General features: G+C 37.8%; 1 protein-coding gene across 1 annotated transcript; it reads left to right on the top strand.

Annotated features, from left to right (window-relative positions):
* The first annotated feature begins 7,740 nt into the window (after window positions 1-7,740).
* On the top strand, window positions 7,741-8,789 carry LOC102257263 (olfactory receptor 51B5). Its single transcript, XM_014528490.1, has one exon. It carries the CDS (start codon window positions 7,792-7,794, stop codon window positions 8,728-8,730), a length of 939 nt encoding a protein of 312 aa, XP_014383976.1. The 5' UTR covers window positions 7,741-7,791; the 3' UTR covers window positions 8,731-8,789.
* Window positions 8,790-16,605: the final 7,816 nt, after the last annotated feature.

Below are 16,605 nucleotides of genomic sequence, written 5' to 3'. Positions count from 1 at the left end.
TTGTCCTCCCTCCCTTGATGCCTCCTGCCTTGCATCTTTTTCATCCTTATTTGCAGCTTTGGCTTTGGAGATCTGGGGCTTTGAACAGCAGTCCCCAAGGTCTCCAGCTGTGTGCTAGCTTTTCCTTAAGTCCTATTATTAAGAGAGTGATAAATTATATCCATCAGTATATGGAAGGAAATGTAGAGCAAGGCATTCATTTTGGTGAAGTAAAAGAATTCCTCTACCCTGGCTAGGTGGCTGAGCTGGTTGGAGCATCATCCCAGTACACCAAAAGTGTTCACGGAACATATCTAGGTTGTGGGTTCAATCCCATGTTGTGGTACATACAGAAAATAATTGGTGGATGTTCTCTCTCATGTTGATGTTGTTGTTGTTTTTCTTTCTCTCCCTCTCTCTCTAAACAAATCAATAAAAACATATCCTCTGGTGGGGGTTAAAAAATTTCTTTCCATCCACCTTTTTTTCCCATAGTTTTGATTTCTGGCTGCAGCCACTGGAGCTAAGAGCCTTACTTCATGAAAAAGAGACAACACCTTTCCAGTGCCTGATTTCCCCTGATTTGTCTCTCTATATCCTCCATCTCCTAAGAAGACAGAACAAGATGGAAGTTTTTCTCCCTCCTGGTGGCACATGTATCCATTTCTTTTTATTTTTTATTATTTTCCAATTACAGTTGACATTCAATATTTATATTAGTTTCAGGTGTACAGCATAGTGGTTAGATATTGATATAATTTACAAAGTTGTCCCCTCAATAAGTCTACTACCCACCTACATAGTTATTACAATGTTATTGATTATATTTTCTATGCTATACTTTCACATCCCATGACTATTTTGTAACTGCCAATTTGTACTTCTAAACTTTTTACCTTTTCACCCACCCATTTCCACTCCCCCCTTCTACCTGGCAACTATCAGTTTGTTCACGAATGAGAGTCATTTTTAATCAAGTTATCAGTAAGATATGGAGGACAGGAATCATAATGCCAATTGTCTGTAATCCAGGGGTCTTATGTTGGAATTTGAGTACTTCATTTACATTGTGACTCTGGTTCTTGCTTTGCCACTTAGGGCAAGTTATGTAACCTCCTTGTTCCTTATTTTTTAAATGCACATCATAATTATTGCATAAGACTGTGTTGAGGTTTAAATATAAAACACTTAGAATAGTATTTAACATGTAATAAGCAGTTAGTTAATGTTAGCTATTATTCTGTTATAATCAATGACACTTGTTTTAATGATTTGTATTTTGGAGTGTCTTTTCCCATTCAACATTCAACTATTTGAGAAATAGATTCCATTTTTTACAATTTTATGGCATGTAGATATCTAAATGATTAAACTGTAGAATCAATGTAAGGGTCTCCAATTTCTACTACTGGAGGTAGATGATTTCACAGGTAATTTAATGATATGTCTCTGATTGATGGAGAGCAATTTTCATTTTTGTATTAAAGTCACAAACTCATGAGCACCATTCTACTTAGCAAAAAATTTTTTAAAAAGTCTACTACATTAGATATTAGTCATAGAAATATGTATAGAGAAAAACAGATAAACACTCAGATATATTTCTTTATTCATGAAGGAAATGATGAGATTCAACTTAACTATGACTTAGGAAATGATGAGATTCAACTTAACTATGACTTAAATTAAATTAATTTTAATTAATTATTGACAACATGAGGATGAAAACAAGATTGAGAAAATATTTAGGTAAACCTGAACTGACAATCAGGAATGGCTGCAAGTGAGCATTTCTTTAGTGAAAAATATTATAAATTTACAGAAGGAAATGTGAATGAATCATAAAGATCTAACTCAATGAATTTGTTACAAAAATAAGTTCTCCATTGTACCAACCACTATAAACAAGAAATAGAATTTTATCAGCTCAGCAAAATCCCCTTTGTGGCCCTATCCAGTCACCTCCAAGATGGGTTTTACATAGTTGTAACCTTTATAAAGTAGAATCATACTTTATGTGTTCTTTTTTGTCTGGCATCAATATTCATCATTAAGTTTGTGAGAAATATCCATGTGTTTGCATGTAGCAGTAGTTTGCTCATTTTCATTTCTATACAGTATCCCATTGTATAAATATACCCTATATTTATTTTTTGATTCTTGACAGTAATAGTTGCAACTATTGCAACAGTGCTGCTCATCATTAAGGTACATATTTATTTTACTGTTTGCTTTGTGCACGTAGGTATGAATTTCTGTTGGGCCTAAGCATAGGAATATAATTCCTTGGATAAGTACATATTTATTTATAGTAGATACTGACAAATATTTTCTAAAGTGATTACACAATTTTATATTTCAATAATCCTATATAATAAAAGCCTAATATGCTAAGTGTTCAACCATTCATTCGATCATTTGACCAGTTGCTATGACGTGCACTGACCACTAGGGAGCAAGTTAACTTGCTGCTGGGTTCCAGCCAATTGGGACTGGGTGAGAGAGGCCGGACACGCACTGGAACCTTCCCACAGTCCCTCCTTGACCCCAATCATGCACTGGTGGGGTCACTCGGCCTGGCCTGTGCCCTCTCACAATCCAGGATCCCTTGGGGGATGTCAGAGAGCTAGTTTTGGCCATTATCCCCACCAGCCAGGCCAAGGGACCCCACCAGTGCACAAATCCATGCACTGGGCCTCTAGTAATTCATAAGGCTCAATTAGTTCACATCCTTGACAATACTAGGTATTTACAGCTTTTTTAAAAAAAGCTGAGTATGTAGTAGTATCTTGTCATTTTGAATTGCATTTCCCTGATGAGTAATAATGTTGTTGTATACATTTTTATATATTTACTAGAGGGCTGGTGCATGACATTCGTGCACTTGGGAGGGGGAATCCCTCAGCCCAGTCTGCATCCTCTCACAGTCCGGGACTCCTCAGGGGATGTCCAACTGCTGGCTTAAGTCTGATAGTGACTGGTCATTCTGCCTTGTGGTTGATTTGCATATTAGCCTTTTATTATATAGGATTAGTTACTTACCTCTTCTCTGGAAGGACCTGTTCTTGTCTTTTGCCCATTAAAAAGAAGTAGGTTGTCTGATATTTTCTTATTGATTTTTAGATATTATTTATAAATTATTTATGTGAGTCTTGGGTCAGATATATATAAGACAAATATCTTTACTACTCTATAGCTGTATTCCTTATTTTCTTAAATATTTTTTCATGGCAATAAGTTATTTTTAATGCAAACTTATTTATGGTTTGGGTTTTGTAAAATATTTAAAAGCTATTAAATATAAAAACAATGAATAAAAATCCCTGTGTTATATTACAATAGCTTTACGCTTTTAATAACTCTACCACAAATTTAATTTTGTCCATGGTATGATGTTGATATCAAGAATCATTTTTGTGTCCAGATTAATTTTGTGTCTTTGATTAGCCTACATTATATTCTGATCGAGTAAGGACCCTGGAGATTATAACCATGGTCAGATGCACCCTCTTGCACCCTTTCATATAGTTCCAACATCATCTTATTAGCAGAAACAGTCATAATATCACCAGTGGAATGACAAGCAAGGCAATTTAAGCTTTTATATATGCTTTCAAGCTACCTAATGGCTATGCTCTTGTCATAGGCTGGTCCTCCAGAATCAGGTGCTGAGACTGAATTTGGGGTGAAAGGTTTTTATTTGAGGTTAAAACCTTTGAAAAAAAAAAGAAGAAAGCAGAATTTGATGGAGGAAGAAATCAGACTGAGATACAGGCTGACAAAGCCTCATCCAAGCTATCAGAAAGCTCTGCAGCAAGTATACTCAAAAGTCTTACTCCATGTTGGGATTGAAATGGCCAGAATATTGAAACCTCTCCTCAGTCACCTAAAACCGGTTAAAGGCAGTGTAGTTCCTATCAGGAGTGGAGGGAAAACTATAGATGTTATCATGCCTGGCACTAAAGAGATGTGGTGTGATTACCTAAAGCACCGTGCTATCAGTATGTTGACTGCACTTCTAGAAAAACAAGAAAAATCCTGGCAAGAGGAACTCAAAAAGAAATAGTGTGGGCTGCAGATTGTGGGTTCATGTATGGTACTGGGGGAGGAGGACATGCATTTACTATATCGACTCTAGGTCATTTCACTTCCCACTCATCAACTAACTTTGAGATAAGCCTGGGAGAAAATAGAATTCAAATGACTTCCTACAAAAAGATGTTTAAATATCCTCATGAGAGCAACTGGAAATAATTGACCTTTGAAGGAAATGTGGAGAATAAATGGCCTCCCATAGGTTCACCAGGGTCTCCTGGGGCCATAAAGACAAGTGCTCTGAGTCCTCACACACAAAGCTGCCAACTGAGGCTCTATTAGCTTCATACCTTACTTGGAGAAGATGCTTTAATACCTTGGGGAAGATTAATTTAGTGTTCCATTTTCTTCACAGGAGGGGTTCAGATGGAGAAAATACTCCTTAAGATTTCAATTGGCTTTCTTCATTTAATAACCTCACTGACTTTGAGAAAAAGCTGTATGATCTGATTTTTCAGAGCCAAGATCTTTGCTTCTTATTCCTAAAAACCAAGCTCTGCTGCATGTGAGTATGAGAAAACATCCAGAAATACAGAAAGTATGATTAGGAGACTCTTATACAAACTGTCTAGAGAGAAAAGATAGGAGAAGAAAAAGGGAAGGATCTCTATAGTTTATAGCTCTCAATGAGTGAACAGATCTCAGTCTGAAGTTGGGAACACTTGGGAAGAGATTTGGGCATGAATACAGAAGATCTGCCATGCCTTGTGGTATGAATATGGTTGGTCCTCCCATATGTCTCCTATGCTTTCTAGAGGATAAATACAGAAGCACTTCCTATTCTATAAGACATTTAAATGAGGCAGAGAGAGGTTATAACTGTAAATGTTAGAAAGTTACTTGAATTTTTACATATTCAACTATATATTCACAATAACCTCTTTCTTTTCTTATGGTCTTTTCTCAGCTTATTTTCTCCTCTATAAGGGTTCTTCTTAAAAACCAAGAGAAGCTTCTAGTTGAAGACATGTGAATTTCCCAGAGCATGAAAGACAGGTAAATTTGCATGGAATTCTTGGAAATAGTAAAGAGAAAACTGAGTTGAAGGTTATTGGCAAAATGGAATTGGTCCCTTCCACTTTGGGTAGCTTTTTCTGCAGTAATTTACTGCTTGTGCTACATATTCTTTTACTAGAGAAAAATTTTCACAAAATTGCAGTAAGAGTTTAGATTAAAGATCATTGCTGACAGGTCAGAGAAGTGAGAGTGAAGTAGTACTTGAAGAACATAGGAAGAGGAGCAGCTATGTGGGATTATCTTTGCATCTAGTGACTAAAGAATGAACTTCATTCATATTTTCAGTAAGCACTAAACTTTGGTTTATGTTTCTCACTCCTAGGAATAGAATATGAAAAATTAGAAGTGATTCTGTTAATTTTTTATCCCTTAGGGTCAGGCTAAAAGTGCTGAATCATTTCCCCATGCCCAGATGTCTGGCACCTCAGCACTGTTGAAAACTTGCAGCTGGATCCCATCTCTACAGGTACAGATAACTTCAAAAATTATATTTGAATATTTGAAAGTCTTTAATTTTGGGGGGAGGAAACAGCTTAGGAAACTCTTCTGGTATGTGACCCCCCCCAAAAAAATAGGACATGCATTTGTTCTAATTCAGCAGTATTGACTGATGACAATTTTCTCCCAAGTAAATATATTTCTCTCAGACTTCCCCTATTGAGTAAATGACTTAACCATTCTCTAATTTGCTCAAATCAGAAATCTCGAGTCAATCTTATTTAGTAATTCTCTCATTCCTACTTCCAACGTATCAGCAAGCCTTGGAACTACCACAAATGCATTATTTTCTGTTTACATTGTCTTCATCTCCACGGCTACTCTTCTAGTCAAATCAAGATATTCCTCAGGTGAAGTATTGCAATAACTTTCCAACTACTTCCCTTGCTTTTATCTTGTTTAATTATCTACTCTTTACATAGCAGTCCAAGTGATAACTTAAAAATGCAAATCGGAATGTCACCATTTTCTCCTCCATTGTGATTTTAAACTTTTTAATATCTTCTCATCACAATTATAGTAAAAACAAAGTTCCTGGTGTTATCTATTAGGCCTATGAGAGCACTGCCAGCATCTCTGACATTACCTATTGCCCTTCTACAGTCTGCTCACCAGCTCCAAACATGCTAATTTCCCCCTCTCAATGAAATACTCTTCTCTAGGTCTTCATATGGCCAGCCCTTCTTTGTTATTCAGGTTTAAAGTCAAAAGTCAAATCCTCAGAGATTCAGTCCCAGATCAACCAAATTATTATACTAAATGTATGCAATACCACACCAATCAATCTCCATTAAATAGTGCTATTTTTTAATCGCACTTATATTTATCTAAATTTTTAAAATTTATTTTCTAATTTAATTTATGGTTGACAAAATCAGAAACTTTGTCTTATCATTTAATTCCACTGCTTAAAATGTCATGCCTACACAGTGGGTGCTCAAAAAATATTGTGTAAAGTAATGTATATATGTGTACTTATATATACACATATGTGTATTTGTGTGTGTGTGTGTGTCTATGTGTGTGTATCTAGGTATATATGCACATGTATATATGCATAATAGATATGTATAGGCAGTATGTGTATATATAGTATCATATGTTAGATACTTTGCTAGGCATTGAGCAAGGCAAATAAAATGTGGTTTCTATATGAAAGAAACTCATAACCTAGTGGCAGAAGAGATGTTAAACCTTCTTAAATTCTTTCCTCTACTAACAGACAACTTTCTGTTAGTAGCAACAGAGATCTCATTTAGTATTGGATATGACAGGTTCAGAAAGTTATGGCTGGATATAAAAGGAAGGACATCAGGACAGTGGTTGCTTAAATACAAATGGAGAATTATAAAGGAAGAAATCAGGTTCTGGGGATATACTGTAGTGGACCACAGAAAAATAATGGGAAAGAGAAAGAAGCTCTATAGAAAAAAGATAATTTTTTCAAATTGAAGGAGAAACTATTATGAGTGCTATCCTTGTCTGACCTCAACATTTATTTCAGCTCAAGTGTCTATGACCATCTAACTTCCAATTACTCTGGGCTATTGTAGTAAGGATTAAGTACTTCTGCCATGTCCAGGAAAAAGCTAACAAACACAATGTAAACATTTTTGTTTTGTCTTTCCATCACTTATCTATGGAATTGGGAAGCAAAATATTTCTTTTTCATATCTATCTTCTCCTTAACAAAAGTGCTAGTGATACAGCTTCTCTTCCCCCACTTTTCTCATAGACTCATGGATCTTTTGTTGAGAATCCAAAGGAATCATGCATATGCAGGATAATGTGGGTTAGGAATCACTACTGTGAAGTCAATCATAGCTTTGGGTAGTAGAATGGAGTAAGGTAAGGGTTCGGTTCCTTGAAATCCCTCATGTATAGATTCTTCTGTGAAGTCTGCATAGTTGACGGGAATCGTTTATAAGTTGTAACATCAAACTTTCCTGGGGAGCTGGTTAAAATGCAGATAATCCTATAAAACTCCAAGAATATTATGGTCCCTAGAATATGAGTTAAGAACACAAAATTGTCCTAAGAATATGTTTTGAGAAACAATGGCTTATACTGATGTTATTATTACCTTTAAGTAAGAATTCTGGGACGATATATTTGGAGTGCTAACTTGAACATAGAGCTACATTTCTGTGGTAGCTGAATAACTGAGGAAAAAAAAGAGCATTTCTTCTGGATAAACCCAACATGTGGCCCAACAGCAGCTTCAGTTCCTTCCTGTTGACTGGTTTTCCAGGCTTGGAGGCAGCTCACCACTGGATTTCTATACCCTTCTTTTTTGTCTACATCTCTGTCCTTTTCGGCAATGTCACCCTCCTCCTTCTCATTAAGGAAGATCACAATCTTCATGAGCCTATGTACTATTTCCTGGCCATGCTGGCAGCCACAGACCTGGGGCTGACTTTAACCACAATGCCCACGGTGCTGGGTGTCCTCTGGTTGGACCACAGGGAGATTGGAAATGTAGCCTGTTTTTCTCAAGCCTACTTTATACATTCACTTTCTTTTGTAGAGTCTGGTGTTTTGCTGGCTATGGCCTATGATCGGTTTATTGCCATCTGCAACCCCCTTAGATATACCTCTATACTCACTAATACTCGAGTAGTGAAAATTGGGCTGGTAGTACTGATGAGGGGCTTTGTATCTGTTGTTCCTCCAATTTCACCCCTCTACTTTTTTCCATATTGCCATTCCCATGTCCTTTCCCATGCATTCTGCCTTCATCAGGATGTCATTAAACTGGCCTGTGCTGACACCACCTTCAATCGGCTGTATCCAGTTGTGCTTGTAGTCCTTATATTTGTACTGGATTCTATGATTATTCTCATCTCCTATGTGTTGATACTCAAGAGTGTCCTGAGCATTGCCTCCAGAGATGAGCGGGCCAAGGCCCTCAACACCTGTGTCTCCCATATCTGCTGTGTCCTGGTTTTCTACATCACAGTGATTGGATTGTCTCTAATTCATCGGTTTGGGAAGGACGTTCCACATATTGTCCACCTCATTATGAGCTATGTCTATTTTCTGTTTCCTCCACTAATGAATCCTATAATCTATAGTGTCAAGACCAAGCAGATCCAGAGTGGTATTCTTCATCTTTTTACTACCCATAAAGTTAGACCCTGATCTCTGACCATTACAGCCCTTCATTTGAGAACTCTGATTTGTGACATGGGAACAAAGAAGTTTCATATCAACCACCCATGATCATATTTCTTGGTAAAATAATTATCAAAGTAGAGCTACAAATTATTCTAAGATAGCTCTTTAAGCTCAGGTCTTAGACCTAATGTAGTCTGTGCAATAATAATAAAAAAAAACCTGTATACTAAATATCTCTGTTTGACACTCAATTATTGTAATAATACTAATTTAGGTGTTTATAGTTGTGTCTATAATGTAACTATCATGAATTTCTTTGAAGTTAGAATGGTGGCCAGTAGGAACAGAGTTATAAAATTATGAGTTTGTTTGGGTGAAATAGAGTAAAGTTTTGTATATTAATACCCAATTCAATCTCAAACTCCCACAAATTCCCCCACAGATATCCATACAAACTATAGGGACCTATATGCTTGATCACTGAAGCCCAGAATTTCCCTGAGAAAAAAGTATGAATTCTTTCTTAAATAGTGTTATAATTGTCATATCAACTACCTGATTGGTTCCTTCCCCCTCCATCAAATGATAAAAGAAACCATGAATAAATGAGAAGAAATAGACCTAGTCCTTGTACTTTCTATCTTTGTCCTCATTACTATCCTACTATGCCAATCTTTAGCTCTGATGTTGGTACCATCTCCAGAACACTTACCGGAGACTAACTAGTCTGAGTAGAAGAGGCAATTCCCTTATTTCTCCTTTTGCTATGAATAAGGCCTAAGGGACTGAAGGAATAGGTTTTCATATCTTTTGGGAAAAATAGTCACTTTCTAGATGTATCCTGACTTTATTTTATAAAGTGTGAATGTCCCAAGAAATAAAATATTATTATTATTATTTAAATATACTTCATTGATTTTTTTACAGAGAGGAAGGGAGAGGGATAGAGTTACAAGCATCAATGACAGAGAAACATTGATCAGCTGCCTCCTGCACACCCCTCACTGGGGATGTGCCCGCAACCAAGGTACTTGCCCTCAACTGGAATCAAACCTGGGACCCCTCAGTCTGCAGGCCGACGCTTTATCCACTGAGCCAAACTAGTCAGGGCTAAAATATTATTTTTATTTGATCAAAAATTTAGAAGAGTTAGTAAGGGACCTGTGACCCAAGTTAAAATATCCTCAAAAAGTGTAGTTTATGTCTTCATTACATCTAAATCAGAGCAGGAAGAGAACCAAGTGAGCCAGGAAATGGAATTAGATAGAAGATATTATTGACATCATTGGTCCTTTGTCCAGATCGCCTTGCAAAACTGTACACCTACTCCTTGCTCCTGTGATTGTTGGCTTCTCATTGTCCACATTACAGCTTTCTTCAAGTTATTTACTCTCAACCCAATTAGAATTGCCTCACCAAGATTATGGCCCCTGGTGCCAAGGAAGAAGGCTGTGGACATATACTGACCATCTTGCCTTCTGAAGTTCAACTCCAGATTGGAGTTTGTATGTCCTTACTTATCTCCTTCCTTGTATCCTCTGCTTTTCATCATTTCCTGTCTCCAGAGGGCATTCATTAATTAATTGCATGCATCCAAATTCCTGTCTCAGGCTTTGCTTATAGGGATTGCAACATAAGAAACCTACAACTCTCATTTATTTTTCCATTTCATCAATAAATGTAATTGTGAAAAGGCTAAGGTTATAAAAAGAGAAAAACTATTATTTTACTCATTTTAATCCATTTATCCTCTATGACATCCAAGTAACACTGTCTGAATACCACATATCAAATGTGAGTGTGAGTATGATGGTAAATTATGTCCTGTTTTCAATTATCTATAAGTCTTACTGTGGTAAAATGCTAGATATTATTAGCAATCATTTTGCAAAAGTGTCTCCCAAGCAAAACTACAAATAGGTTTTGTATATGTAAGCAGGGTAGATTTCAGAGTGGTCCACTAGACCAGTGGTCAACAAACTCATTAGTCAACAGAGCCAAATATCAACAGTACAACAATTGAAATTTCTTTTGAGAGCCAAAATTTTTAAACTTAAACTATATAGGTAGGTACATTGTTATTAACTTAATTAGGGTACTCCTAAGCTGGCCTTTGCTAAAAACATCCTCAATCTGATTGAGGTACATTCGCTGAGGTCGACCTCTTCCAACTCTCCCATTCACACTCGTCTTGTATACTTGTTTCAGATAGATGAGTGTGGATGGGAGAGTTGGAAGGAGTCAATCTCAGCAAATGTACCTCCCCAGTGCTGCGTATCCCGTGGCCCGCCCAACCAACACCTCCCACTTCTTCTAACGCCACTTCTTCAAAATAGACTCGCCCAGGCCGAAAACCAACTTCTGCGCATGGGCCACGAAGTTTCAATCGCACTGTATGTGTGTGCCCGCACGTGGTATTTTGTGGAAGAGCCACACTCAAGGGGCCAAAGAGCCGCATGTGGCTCGCGAGCCGCTGTTTGCCAACCACTGCACTAGACCAACATACCAACACATCAGTGAATCTCCTTCATGCAGAGCAATCTATTAATCTTATCTAATAATCCTATCTAATAAAGAGAGAATATGCTAATTGACCCTCACACCATCACAAAAGATAGTGGTGCCCACAGCCAATAAGGAGGGAATATGCTAATTGACTGCCCCACCCTCAAAGATGGTGGTACCCACAGCCAATAAGGAGGGAATATGCTAATTGGCTGCCCTGCCATCAAAGATGGTGGCACCCACAGCCACAAGATGGCCGGCAGGGGAGGGCAGTTGTGGGCAATCAGGCCAGCAGGGGAGGGTAGTTGGTGGGGACCAGGCCTACAGGGGAGGACAGTTAGTGGTGACCAGGCTGACAGGGGAGGGTAGTTAGGGGTGACCAGGCCAGCAGGAGAGGGCAGTTGGGGGGGCTGGGCCAGAAGGGGAGGGCGGTTGGGGGGACCAGGTCAGCAGGGGAGGGCAGTTGGGGGCAATCGGGATGGCAGGGGAGCAATTAGGCATCATCAGGCTGGTAGGGGAGTGGTTAGGGGGTGATCAGGCTGGCAGGCAGAAGCAGTTAGGGGTAATCAGGCAGGCAGGCAGGCGAGCAGTTGGGAGCCAGCAGTCCCAGATTGTTAGAGGAATGTCCAACTGCTGGTGGAATTGGGCCTAAACCAGTAGTCAGACATCCCCCAAGGAGTCTCAGATTGGTGAGGGTGCAGGCTGGACTGAGGGACACTCCCTCCCCCCCCACCAATGTGCTTTGCTCACTTCCTCCCAGGCCCCCAAACCTGGCGGTTTTGAGCTGTTCCTGTTCTCCAGAGAATTGTCCTCTGCCTCACTAGAAAGTTATCCTAACCTTGGAGCATCTTGCCTCAAATGACTTTCCATTTGTTCTAGAGAAAGTGTGTTGCCAGGAATGGTGTATAGGGGTAGGAGAGTTATATAGATGAAAGAATAAATCTATCTTCAATATGTGAGAGGACAGCTTGGACATTATGTGGATTACCTCGGGTGCTCACTACTTTCATCTCATTTTGAGTTCAAATTATGGCTGTCCTATATCGTCACCCCTAAATTTGTACTCGATACAAATAGTTTTCAGGCATAGGGACATTTCAGACATTTCCAGAGACTGTCTCTTACTCATGACTTTCCAAATCCAACCAAGTTTCACAAAGGCTTATGAGCACAGCAGAGTTCAGGAGGAATTTAACTGAATCTGAAATGTCGAACGCCAAAATGTGACCTCCATGGTTGAATACATTGCATACACCCTCCTTTTAAAGTCTCACAGTTGGGCTAGGATCCAGGATAAATTTAGAAGACAAGGTTCAGACAAGACAATAGAGTTCCTCAGATCCGTATTGCTGCCAGAATATGAATATACCCTTTCTACTCAATTACAAAGTATTACAGAAACTCAAGGATGGTAAGAACACCTTCATTAATGTCCATGGCATCACCTTACTACAAGATACTTAAAGCGAAAGATTTTTTACTTGACTTGAATTGATCTAGCAACAAGAACTATGACCTCTGGGTAAGACTAAAAGATAAATAAAAAGCTCACTGTTTGAATTTATTAGCAATTTCACTCATATATGAGAAAATACAACTTCAGGAATGCATATGTCCAGTACTATAATGAGTAATCTCATTTTAAACCAAAGAAAGGTGTCAGGAAATGATCAAGCTTCATCTTAATTTAGTGAGTTTACTTGCTCCAGGATTTAGAAATAAAGTCAAATGTAGTTTTGATGGTGTCTTCTCTTTTTTGAGGTGAGGATATGAAGGGACCACGATGATCTGACAGCAAGACTTTCATCTCTTAGATGAAGCTACAATTTTGTTTACTGTCTGCAATGAAAATGTGGGAATACAGGACACAGCTCTGGGGGCCCAACTCTTTCTCCCAAAGAGGCCAGGAAAAGATATCCTAGAAGCCTAATTATCTACAGCTGCAGGGACCCTGGGGGACCATTTTTCTGTACAGATAACTTCACCAATTAATCATGTTAGCAGTCTTCAAAAGTAACATGCATACCACGTTCTACGTCAAGATCCAGCAATTATTTCTCCCATTAATTCCTGGTGCCCCAGGTAAGGCTCTGATTGTCATAGGAGAACAGAATGGAGATAACAGAAAGGAAAATAAAGATAACTGCTCTTCTTGGACTACCCTTCCTTCATGTAGGTGTTGCAAGAAGGTAAATAGAAAACCGAGGAAAGCTATTATTTGTCTCTATTGGCCTGTCCAGTGAAATGGATTATTAGCCCAGAGCTATCAAGAATATTTTTCCTACAGAAGACAATTTTTTTTTTGGAAGAGGCAAGAAGGGGAAGAGAGACTGATATTGAGAGTGAATGTGCAGAGCGGGATCATCATAACACATGTAGGACTATGCTGCATCTTCTCTTCCTCTAGGTTCTGTTCTCTGTGTTCAGTATTCTTTCTCTCATACCTTTCTCTGTGACATTTCTGCTATCTCTTTCCTCTTCTTTGTGCCTTTTGCCTTCAGTGATTTGACTAAATCTCAGTTATAGAACAAAACAATTCCTATCTTTAAGAGTTGCTGTTCCATTAAGGATTAGAAGCAAATATTGCATAAGAACTCTAGTGGTTGAGACCAAGTCAGAACTGATCAATCAATCATGCCCACAAAAGGGGGAAAATTAAAGTCTGGAGGGCCTGATGATATCACATATATAAGTAGTTGGTGAGTTATTGGTATCTCTTATTTGGACATTTGTGAAAAGACAGTGTATGGATTAGACAACTTACACATTAGCCAATTATGGTATCAGTATTATTTGAAAGTCAGTGCCATTACATAAATCATTTTAACCATCAGCACACCAGCTAGGCAGTGCATCATGTTAATAATAATATAATTAAAATTTTAGAAATCATTTCATGATCAGCAGGCCAAAGTCTGTCATTTCTTCCAGGAGAATTGATGCTTAATATAGCAGTTAGTAATATTAAACAATGGTAGTATTGGATTGAAAGTGCACCCATGCTTTAAATATGTTTTTATTGATTATTTTAGAGAGAGGGAAAGAGAGAAACATTTGTGAGAGAATGTGAGAAAGAAACATCAGTGCCCGACTGGTGATTGAACCCAAAACCCAGGTATGTGCCCTGTGTCCTATCCTGGAATCGAACTGGCCACCTTTCAGTATGCAAGACAACACACAACCAACTGAGTCACACTGGCCAGGGAAGTACATCCATGTTTTAATTAGAATGATTTAATTAAAGATACTAAGTCTGAGGGACTGATAGTAGAAATGTGAAAGACAAAACATTTTGTGTTAAATTTTGTGCTGAAGCCTGGGTGATACAGGAAAGACATCTGGAACTTAGTTAGAGGAAGAGGGGCAAAGTGAAGGATAAGATTGTAATAAAACCAAAAAGAGTGTAATGGATATAAAAAGGAAGAAGCAGGCGAACGACAGGATGGAGATGACATCCAGTTAAAACTTAGGTGTATTATCAAAACAGACAGAAATCATCAGGCATCTTCCAGGGTCACCCAAAATTAGATGAACTATGCATATAAATGAAAACAAATGTGAATGTTGTATAGGGCATTTCCATGTGTCAATAGCTAATTGACATAATAATTAACTTAAACTAAATATTGCTTTTTACTAATAGATAAGATACGACTAATAGCAATCCCTACTGCCTTAGTTTTCTATTGCTTGGAATGAATTGCCCCAAACTGTGGTGTTTAAATCAACACTCATTTATAATAGCACAGTTCTGTAGGTCAGAAGTTTAGCAGGCTTGAGTGGGTTCTCTCCTTAAGAAATCTTAAGGACAAAATCAAAGTTTTGTCGGACACTTATTTGAAGGGTCTAGAAAAGATTTCATTTCCTAATTCATTCATATTGTTGGCAGAATTCAGTTTCTTGTGGCACTAAAAGTCTCAGGTGCCTGCCTTTTCTAGAATGTCATAAAATCATACAATATGGAGTGTTTTCACATTGCTTCTTTTACTTAGTAAGATGCACAAAAGTTTACTTCATGTTTTTTTATGGTGTGATAATTTATTTCAGTGGTTCTCAACCTTCCTAATGCCGCAACCCTTTAATACAGTTCCTCATGTTGTGGTGACCCCAATTTCATTGTTACAAATTGAATATAATTAAAGCATAGTGATTAATCACAAAAACAATATGTAATTATATGTGTGTTTTCCGATGGTCTTAGGCGACCCCTGTGAAAGGGTCTTTCAGCCCCCAAAGGGGTCGCGACCCACAGGTTGAGAACCATTGATTTATTTCCTTTCAGTGCTGAATAATATTCTATTGTTTGGATGTACCCCAGTTAATTTATCCACTGATCTAATGAAGGACATCTTGTTTGCTTCCAAGTTTTTGTTTGTTTGTTTGTTTGTTTGTTTGTTTTGTTGTTTTTGCTTTTTAAAAAAAAATATGTGTTGTTGAAAGTAATATATATGTCCCCTTTTTCCTCCATTAACCCCTTCCAGCCCACCCCAACCCCCATCTCAGGCCTTCACCACCCTATTATCTGTGTCCATGAGTTATGCATATATGGTTGATTTCTTTGGTTGATTTCTTCCCACCCACCCAGTCCAGCCTTCCCTCTTAGAATATGTGTAGACATAAATTTTTAATTCCTTTGGGTAAATACCAAGAAGTGCAATGATTACATTTTATGTAAAAGTAGGTTTCGTTTTGTATGTAGCCGCCAAACTGATTTCCAAATGATTGTATTATTTTGCATTCCCATCAGCAATGGCTCAGAATTCTTGTTGTTTCATATCCTTGCCAGTATTTGGTAGTTGTCGATACATAGGATTATGGCCATTTTATTAAGTGTATAAATATCTGTGTTTTTTTTTTTACCACTATATGCCCTGAATTGAGCACAAAACTATGAGATTTAAAGAAGCAAGAAATATCAGATGACTGAGTAATATAGACAAATCTGATTGCTTTTAATGTCGCCTTTAATTAAACATTAGGAATTGGGGGGGGGGGGGAAGTTTCCACATTCTGTCTTCTGAAGCCAAATACAATACTTCCTTGAAGCAGAAAATTGTAAAACTCTATAAAATTTAGGTATATAAAAATCCCATGAAGTCAGATAATATCTGAAAAGACTTCAGGCACCCTTCTTTGGGGCTCCCTAAATGCGGTGGTTTTGTAGATTTGCATGATAATTTCGCCACAAAAAATTGTGAGTCAATTCAAGTAAAGATCGCAAAAGAAAGCTTTTTTTTTCTCTCACAAGATCATGAAGTTTGTGCCCTTAATGTTCATTTTTGTAGTTACCATCAATTCCTATTTATTAAATCAATGAACACATAACATGAATGAATGGTGAATCCAAAATTAAACTATCAAATTCTTTCCTGTAATGTAAAATATGCTTACAAT

The sequence above is a fragment of the Myotis brandtii genome, unplaced genomic scaffold, assembly GCF_000412655.1.
Source record: "Myotis brandtii unplaced genomic scaffold, ASM41265v1 scaffold637, whole genome shotgun sequence".
Taxonomy (NCBI): Eukaryota; Metazoa; Chordata; class Mammalia; order Chiroptera; family Vespertilionidae; genus Myotis; species Myotis brandtii.
This window is presented reverse-complemented; position numbering and strand designations above follow the sequence as displayed.